The sequence below is a fragment of the Cynocephalus volans genome, chromosome 9 (assembly GCF_027409185.1).
Source record: "Cynocephalus volans isolate mCynVol1 chromosome 9, mCynVol1.pri, whole genome shotgun sequence".
NCBI classification, from domain to species: domain Eukaryota; kingdom Metazoa; phylum Chordata; class Mammalia; order Dermoptera; family Cynocephalidae; genus Cynocephalus; species Cynocephalus volans.
Window position 1 is genome coordinate 110,136,874 of NC_084468.1, and position 10,011 is coordinate 110,146,884.

Consider the following 10,011-nt stretch of genomic DNA (forward strand, 5'->3'; position numbering starts at 1 on the left):
GGGAGTTCTGTTACGTGAGGCTCAATATAAGGTACAGAATTGGATTAAGAGATTTAAAGCTCTATAGATTCAAAAACAAATAAATAAATGAACAAATTAACATATGAATATGAATAAATAAAACCAAGCAAAAATTTAGCATGATGTTTGGGAAGTCGGAAGGATGTGTTAGGTAGAGTACTACTGGGGAGAAGGGAAGTATTAAGAATGTTACAGTGGGAACTTCTATTCTTATTCACTCCACTCTGTGACATATTCCAAGTGCTCTTTCATCAGAAATTCATCAAATGAAAGGATGATATGGTGAGATCAAGTAGGAGAGAAACACAGAGCTAGGAGGAGACTCTTTCCAATGCTTCTTTTCAAGAAGGACTCTGGCTATAACCAAAAAGAAATTGCTGTTTTTACTGTGTGTCATGAGATGTTGCCCATTTGATGAAATATTGTTGTCATTTAACTAGAATTTTTTTTTTTCCTATCTGAGTTTGGTACTGAAACATATTATCATCTGGAAAGAAAAATAGAGTATTACTATATGAGTAATGTATGTAAATGTGTTAGGCATATTTTCCACAAAGTACAAATGAATGGATTTTTAGTTCTACCAGATGTGTTTGTTGCATGTAGAAACAGCATTTGATCTGAGTGACAAAATAAACTGATCCATCCTCTCATTCCCATTATTTGAGGCACAGTGCCACTTCGTCCTCCTGCCAAGGCACCAGCTCTGTCTGGCAGGAGTGATAGGATATGCTCCCTGAACCAAATGTTCATCCTGCCTCATAAATTATTTCATTTTTTAAAGTGTTCTACTCAGAATACTGGAAACTTGGTAGCTGGAAACTGGAGTAGAAGCATCCTGTTACCCAATGTTCTAGTAGGCGAAGTAAAAGAAACCAAATATCACTTAGATAAATTATAAGAGACAGCCGAAGTAAAGACTTGTCCAGACACCTCATTATTCAAAATTCACCCTTATTTATCATGGTTTTTCATCTCAATAAATAATATAAATAATAGGCATCATTTTTTCTAAAATTCCAATGTGTAATAGATGAGAGGTAAAACAACTTATTTTTGTCTTTATTTTTTCAACTATGCTTTGTTTTTAGCTGAGCATTTTTCTTTTTACAAGTGATTTTAACATTTTTTGATCAGTATGGGCCTTTTACTAAACTGACCAATATAATATACTCACCACTGCTATTAAAATACAAATAATAACAAAAAGATGTAATATACTTATCTTAAGATAAAACGAGTATTCATTCCATTATTATCTCAATTGTGTTCCGAATAAACAATTCTATGAATCTTGAAAAATTAAGTGTAAGAGTATCTTGAAAACTATTGAAACTGTTGAACATGAAACTGTGTGCTACCTAAAACTGTAGAGACAGTATGTCTAAGTATAGACTCCTCAGCTATTATATCTGCTTTCGATTGATCAAAATTTCTGGGTTTAATTCCAGTAATGATTTTTTATTTAAGCATATATTTTAATTGTGCATTATTTCTACTATGTTTTACAGATAAAGAATGGCAAAGTACATTTTACATCAGATGCAGGAATCGCTGGGAAAGTGGAAAGAAATGTTCCTGAAGTGTATGTTGCAGATGGCCACTGGCATACTTTCCTAATTGGAAAAAATGGAACAGCCACAGTATTGTCCATTGACAGAATATATAATAGAGATATCATCCACCCAACACAGGACTTTGGTGGCCTCGATGTGCTTACTATCTCTCTTGGAGGAATTCCACCCAATCAAGCTCATCGAGATACCCGAACAGGTAAATGTGTCTGTCGTGTAGAGTCACAAAAGAAAGGTAAAATTGTTCCTCAAAAGTAATTGACTTTTGTAGTGAGAGCAGCTAAAATCTACTTCTTATTTAGCATAAATCATATATATGATACAATTTTATTATAATAAAATGTATTTCTTTAAAAGTAGATTTCTGATAATATCAGTTATAAGTATTCTAAGACTGTCATAACTATCTTTAGAAAGTTTGCAATAAATTATCAGCTATGACATACATCCTTTAGCTACTTGCATCTGTCCTGCCAAGATCACAATGTAGCCCATGGTGATTTGATGCTTTTCTTGTTCACCAAACATTTATTTATACATTCACTGACTTATTCATTTATAGCCCTTCTCCTTGTGGGGCACATGGTCTGTTAGGGGAGACAAACATCAATCAAATGCTTACACAAGTAAATACGTTGTTTTAATCTTTAAAAATGACATGAAGAAGGAAGAATGTAGCATTCTAAGAGATTATGAAAGAAAAAAAGAGGAAGAATGAGATCCTCATCTCAAAATTGACATGTATACCTAAATCTAAACGATGAGATGAGGACAGGTGAGTATGAAAGATTAATTTATACTGATGGAAATTTTAAAAAAAGAAGTGGAGTAAGTCAAATTTACAAAACACAGCACATTGGTGGCTGATGTTTCAGGCAAAAGATGAAGTTGGAGAATGAAGCAGGGCCTGTAGACCATATTGTAATTTTGGTCTTGTTCACAGAATAATAGGAAGTTACTAAAAACTTTAATCACAGGAGCATCAAAATTAGATATGCAGTAATATTAAAGACATTTCAGGCTACAACGTGGAGAATGAATTGGAGGAGGACACAGACAGATTTGCAGAAATTAGTCGGGAAGATAATGCAGTGATTTGGGCAAGGTATTGTGTGAAGTCCTACTGGTGAGGTGGCTGAGGAGTGAGAAGGAAGTGTATAGGCAAGACGTATTTTAGGAATTAAAGTCAGCCAATCTGTCAGTAATTTTGGTAAAATTCAGGGAAGTTTCTGACTTTTCAATTTGGAGAAATATAGCACCACTGAAGAGGAAACTACAGTGCAAAAGAATATGTCTCTGGGAAATATCAAGATTTTGGTTTGAAGCATCTTTGAGAAAGATCTTTAGATGGATGGGCTGGAACTCAGGGTTAGACTTTAGGAGTTGTCAGTGTCAAAAGGATAACTGAAGTACTGGGCATGGATGTGATACCTAACATGAAAGTGTAGAGTGAAAAGATAGCCTAGGGCCTTACCTTAAGTAACTCCAAGAGTTAATGGTTGTTTAGAGGAGAATGAGTCAAAAAAGGAAACTAAGTAATAGGAAAAGTGCAGGAGTGTAGAAGCAAAAGTAGGAGATGTCACCAGCTCATGGACAAAGAATGTATTGGGGATGAAAATGTCACTAGGGTGGAATGATGCACCAAGTTAGAGAAAAATTGAAACATGCATGAGAGAGTAATGGAATTAAGGCATAAAAGTTAAATTCCAGGTCATGTGTCCTTCCTACATATTTAGCTTGTTTTTAAATGCAGATGCCTTGGATGTTGTGGGGAAAACAAGACAATGTAAATCATGCTCTTTTTGAACATCAAAATGGATTCTTGAGCACCAGACAGGAGCATTAGTTAGCAGTATTAGTGCACTCAAGTCTTCCAAAGTGTTTCTTTCTTTCTTTTCTTTCTTTTTTTTTCTTTCTTTTTTTTTTTTTGTTATAACCCCCCTAAGGAGACATTTGGATATATATTTTTAATCCCTGCCATCCCTGCATCATAAAATGTTAATGCCACAGTTATACTTCTATTCTGCTCTTTGGAGTCCCACAAACCACTGTAATAGCTAACACTTTTCTTTTGCTCCATACGAACCTATCTTTGACTCCTTGAGAAAAATAGCATCTCCATTGAGAATGCATGATATAGTGGTTGAAGCTTTTGGCCTTTTTTTTTGTTCTCTATAAGTTTTTAAATACATATTATTTTTATGATTGCAATTCTAAGTATATGGACTATAAAAATAAAATAAATAGATAATTAAATAAATGAAAAGGAAAAAAACTTCAGCCCATCCAAGATCCAAGTTATTCATAAATCTTTAGAAAGAGGGGGATATGAGCAATCTGTACCATGGACAAGTCATGGTTATCTTACACATCTTGCTAAATTATGTTATAAGAAGCACAGATTTATTGCCTTTGAGCCAGATCATGTCTCTGAGACTGCGGTTTCTATACTTTCATGAGGTGACTATGAAGCTCGTCTTAACCAGACCTGAGCAGTGTTGTGTTTAAGCCACTGGTTTTCTCTAAAGTGCCTCACTGCTGCTTCTTTCCCCTGCAGGTTTTGATGGCTGCATTGCTTCTGTGCTGTATGGTGGAGAAAGTCTTCCTTTCAGTGGGAAGCATAGTTTGGCCTCCATCTCAAAAACAGATCCCTCAGTGAAGATTGGTTGTCGTGGCCCAAACATTTGTGCCAGCAACCCCTGCTGGGGCGATTTACTGTGCATTAATCAGTGGTATGCCTACAAGTGTGTGCCTCCCGGAGACTGTGCCTCCCACCCATGCCAGAATGGTGGCAGCTGTGAGCCAGGCCTGCACTCTGGCTTCACCTGTAGCTGCCCAGAGTCATACACGGGGAGGATCTGTGAGACGGTGGTGGCCTGTCTTGGTGTCCTCTGTCCTCAGGGGAAGGTGTGCAAAGCCGGAAGCCCTGGGGGGCATGTCTGTGTTCTGAGTCAGGGCGCGGAAGAGATCTCTCTGCCTCTGTGGGCCGTGCCTGCCATTGTGGGCAGCTGTGCAACCGTCCTGGCCCTCCTGGTCTTGAGCCTGATTCTGTGTAATCAGTGCAGGGGGAAGAAGGCCAAAAATCCCAAAGAGAAGAAACCAAAGGAGAAGAAGAAGAAGGGAAGTGAGAATGTTGCTTTTGATGACCCAGACAATATCCCCCCATATGGAGATGACATGACTGTGAGGAAACAGCCTGAAGGGAACCCTAAACCAGATATCATTGAAAGGGAAAACCCCTACCTTATCTATGATGAGACCGATATCCCTCACAACTCAGAAACCATCCCCAGTGCCCCTCTGGCTTCACCAGAGCAGGAGATAGAGCACTATGACATTGACAACGCCAGCAGCATCGCCCCTTCAGATGCAGACATCATCCAACACTACAAGCAGTTCCGCAGCCACACACCGAAATTTTCTATCCAGAGGCATAGTCCCCTAGGATTTGCAAGGCAATCCCCCATGCCCTTAGGAGCAAGCAGCTTGACTTACCAGGCTTCATATGGTCAAGGTTTACGAAGCGGCTCCCTAAGCCATTCAGCTTGCCCAACTCCCAACCCTCTGTCCCGACACAGTCCAGCCCCTTTCTCCAAGTCCTCTACTTTCTATAGGAACAGCCCAGCAAGGGAATTGCATCTTCCCATAAGGGATGGGAATACTTTGGAAATGCATGGGGAAACTTGCCAACCTGGCATTTTCAACTATGCTACAAGGTTGGGAAGGAGAAGCAAGAGTCCTCAGGCCATGGCAGCCCATGGATCTAGACCAGGGAGTCGCCTAAAGCAGCCTATTGGGCAGATTCCTCTGGAATCTTCTCCTCCTGTTGGACTGTCAATTGAAGAGGTAGAAAGGCTAAACACCCCTCGCCCTCGAAACCCAAGTATCTGCAGTGCAGACCATGGGAGGTCTTCTTCAGAGGAGGATTGCAGAAGACCACTGTCCAGAACAAGGAACCCAGCGGATGGCATTCCAGCTCCAGAATCTTCTTCTGATAGTGACTCCCATGAGTCTTTCACTTGCTCAGAAATGGAATACGACAGGGAAAAGCCAATGGTATATACTTCTAGGATGCCCAAATTATCTCAAGTCAATGAATCTGATGCAGATGATGAAGATAATTATGGAGCCAGACTGAAGCCTAGAAGGTACCATGGCCGCAGGGCTGAGGGAGGACCTGCAGGCCCCCAGGCAGCAGCACCAGGGGTTGCTGACAACACACTGCCCCTGAAGCTTGGGCAGCAAGCAGGGAATTTCAACTGGGACAACCTTTTGAACTGGGGCCCTGGATTTGGCCATTATGTAGATGTTTTTAAAGATTTGGCATCTCTCCCAGAGAAAGCAGCAGCAAATGAAGAAGGCAAAGGAGGAACAACTAAGTCAGTCCCCAAAGATGGGGAAACAGAACAGTATGTGTGAAGTTGATGTACTGGCATTATAAAATATAAAAACAAGAAACACTCAAACCATTGTAAGGTTGCTGACTAGTTTGAGTCACATTTGAAAAACAAGCCAGTATGGACTTGGTGGTCGAGGGAAACTAAAAATAATAACCACAATGCTGCTGAAACAGACAACTCTTTAATTTAAATACACTTGGTTGAATTTATTTTTCTGCATGCATTGTATTTTGTAAGTAGTTGTGTGGCATGCAGCATTTGGAAACTTTTTCTCATTTACCAGTGTTTGATTTGTGATTTTTAACATTAATACTGTTACCATTGCAGAAATGAACTTGTGCTTTCATAGTGGAGCATGTGTATTGTTTCCATCGTATTATTATGTTTTGCATTGAAAGACCCTTGAGGTTTAACCAATCCTTGTAAAGTGTAGAAAAGAACCCTCTTATCCTTCAGTGAAAGACTAATTATTAACACTTTTCAGAACTGTAGATTCCACATTCGATGTTGCTCAGAAATGTCTGAGTATTTGAATAAGTTTTACATGACAGTGGGTACTAAAATTAAGTCATTTTGTTCAGCACTTTAAAACTTTCTTACAAAATTGTGTTAAAACTTCCTGAATCTTTTTGCAAATGATTACGGTCTCCTGACTTCCATCAGACTTCCCTTAGGAACAAAATGACTGCATGTTGTCCCCAGAACATTGCCATGTTCTTAGTGTGGAAAGGGAAGATTTTCTTAGCAGCACTTCTGAGAAACACTTTTGAAAGTTATTTATTGAAAAAATGTTCTATGCTTTTAACATTTTAAAGAATGGACCTACGGAAAGCCTATGACTGGACTGCTTTTTCAATCTTTTGACATTTACCCCAAGTACCCAGTTTTTGTAATTTATATAAAGTCAATTTCAACACTTCTTACTTTCTGTCATTTTGTAGATCATTTTTTTAATACTGTGTAAAAACTTTTTTTTACACCTAAGCTGTGTTTTTGATACTGATATTTTCTTATGCTGAAAGTTTTCTTACTTTCAGGGAAGGTAAGAAAATACATTTTTTACATTTGTTACTTATGTAACGTTCATATTTTTCACATTTTGATATTTGTAACATACTGTATGCTTTCTACTTGTAAATGCCAACAATAGAATTAAATATTTATTTAAAATACTTTGCGTTCATAGTGTAATATTAATTTTGCATCTTTCTGTACTCTATGTATGCCCAATTATGAATATTCTCTACTTGTCAATAGGATATGGCAATTTGAACTATATATGAGAAGCATCATTTTCTTTTAAAAAAACATGAATATGGATAATTTCCAGAACAGATACTTTAAGGTCATTTTAGTGCATTCCTACCTGTCAGAGTTCTTGAACTTCCCTAGAGTATAATGAGTCTAGACTGGGTTGGTCTTAGGGGACTAACTTTGTTATGAACCTGGTTTAAGCATCCTGGCAATAAATGTTAGGAAGTTCCCAGCAGAGTATGTTTACTGAAGGCGAGCAGCAATGAATTAAAGCTAATTATGGAAAAACGTCTGGGTCTGGTTTTCTGCAAGGACCCAGCCCAAAATTTTCCAAGTCCAATCAAGGGTAAAAAGAATGACAGAGAAAGCTCTGCTCTGCATAACTCTTTAAGTTATTGATTATTCTGTTGCATAAGCTCTAAAAAAATTTTGCATGCTATCTTAGACAAGACAAACCTTTATTTTCAAGTAGTCACCAAGAGTGAGAACCTCAGAAGAAGGGGATGATACACAGCAGGATCCATTTGTGTGTATAAATAGTTACATCTTAAATAATAGGACTTGTAAAAATTACCTCACAATCTCAGAACTTTTTGTAATTAAATATCTGCTCCAAACCATATTTGTTGGGAATACGCTCCTTTAATACCGACTGTGTACCATATCGAATAGGGATTTTAACAATATGTAAATGTTTTAGTAAATAAAATATCCTTAAATTAACACTAATGTATTGAGATATACGCCAGAATTATTTTGTCATTTAATAATGTTGAGATTATTATTTTTGTTTCTGAATAGGAAGTAAATATGGGTTTATTCTAAAGGATGATATTCCTTTAATGTGGTTTAGAGACTGAGCGTAAAACGCGAATCTAATTTGTTCTTTTTTGTCACCTGTGATGAACCAACGAGTTTTAGTATTTCCTATGAATTTTAGTATTATGAATTTATGCTTCAAATATAGGAACGTGTTGATTTCTTTGTGTAAGTGAAAACTGAATACAGTTTTTTTCTTGAGGAACTTTGAAGTATCTCCATGTCTTCAAGGATATAAACTCTGTAATTTATAACAGAGCTAAAAGTAACATGATAAACATGATTATAGCTAAGAGTTAAGGGGAAAGAACTTGAGCCAAGATTCTGTATTATTATTCTCTAAGAATTCTTTGTGAGCTGGAGAATTACTATTCCCTTGACTAATCGATCCCAGTTTAGGAACAAGATAGTATTCTTATAGGAAAATTTCTAGTTTTTGGTTCTAGAAATCTTTTCCATTGAAAGAAGAACAGTATTTATAGCAAAACAAATCAGAAACGTACGAAATGAAGGTCTCACTTAAAATGGTGATTAATACTTAACTCATTGAAGTGTTGAAGTGACATGGCATATACTATGTGCAAAGGGGATTATAGGCAAATTGACAGGGTAACATTCCCACAAATAAATGGTTAGTAGTGACCTGCGTACTCATGCATAAAATCACAACCTTAAAATTTTAATCCAGCCCCGTAAAGGTTTATTGGATTGCCTGGAATACAGTCACTCTTTTGGGCTCCGTCTGGATCTTTGCTGTGGAGACTATTACTTTCTTTCAGGTGAATCCTGAAACACCCTAGTGGGGTTGCTGCCAGTCAGGAAAAGAAGGCTGTGATCACTCAGCCACAAGATGTGTGAGCTTAGAGTGGCAGCACGACACACGACTCTGCTTACTCAGCTCTAAAGGGGCACACTGCTGTTGCTCTCATGGTTGTTTCTGGAATTTTGTAAACTAGCTAATTTTAGTGATAGCTTGTTAAGATAAATTAAAATCATTTTAGGAAAATGGAGCACCAGAAGGGACTGGAGCACAACCCCCCAATTAAGTGTGTTAAAATGCTCACCAACACCCCGGTTGATGAGAAATTTAATTGGCTTACACTTTTGAAAGTTGTGTCCTTTATAAATTATAAGGGAAAATAAAATATATCACCAAGTGACTTTATTACTTCTAGACGTTCTATTGAAGAACAAACCACTATTGTAACGTTAATGCATTTTAATTTTATTGAATTTAGCATTATGGTAAAACAAATCTTTGAAATGTTAGTATTTTTTAAAAAATTTAAATCAATAATTCAGCAATGCAATTTTTCTTTTCCCATTTTAGTTTGTCATAGATTCAATTTTTAAAGGACTAACATTTCGAGTTTACCTTCCCTTAAGAAAAATAAATCTAGTGATGAAATACATTTTAGCACATTATTAGGCCTTTCAGTGTGAAGTAAAATATTACAATCTGCGACTAGTATATGACCCTTAAAGGTATCTTTAATGAAATACCACATCATTAATAATTTATATGGTTACTACACTTGAGCCAGGCAGTACTTTTAAAGGTTTTTCAATCCAAGTGTTATAAGTTAGTTTGATACTGGAATTTAATATTTTCATTTATTGTTAATGAGGGAAAAGTCATGAGGTTTTAATAAATTTTGTGCCCATAAATAAATAGCAATGGTCCAATCTTAATGTAACTTGCACATCTATGGTAATCATTGCCAACAAATATAGTCTGGACTAAAGACTATGAGGTACAATTGTCTCTTTTAACAGAGAAGTACGTTGAGATACAAAGAAGTTCAGTGGCCTTGGTTAGATTTAATCACAAGCAATAATTAATGCGCTTTACATGCCTGATACTCTTTTAGATCATGGGAATGAAATAGTGAAAGAACAGACAAAGCACCTGCCTTGATGGAAATGACATCCTAGTAGAGGAG

General features: G+C 37.0%; 1 protein-coding gene across 2 annotated transcripts in view; it reads left to right on the top strand.

Annotated features, from left to right (window-relative positions):
• FAT4 (FAT atypical cadherin 4) overlaps positions 1-6,014 on the top strand; it is a 157,765-nt gene extending 151,751 nt beyond the window's left edge. For both annotated transcript variants that reach the window (XM_063108595.1, XM_063108596.1), the window contains exons 16-17: positions 1,533-1,794; positions 4,153-6,014. In XM_063108595.1, the coding sequence (XP_062964665.1) occupies positions 1,533-1,794; positions 4,153-6,014 (2,124 nt within the window). The remainder of the gene's footprint in view (positions 1-1,532; positions 1,795-4,152) is intronic.
• Positions 6,015-10,011: the final 3,997 nt, after the last annotated feature.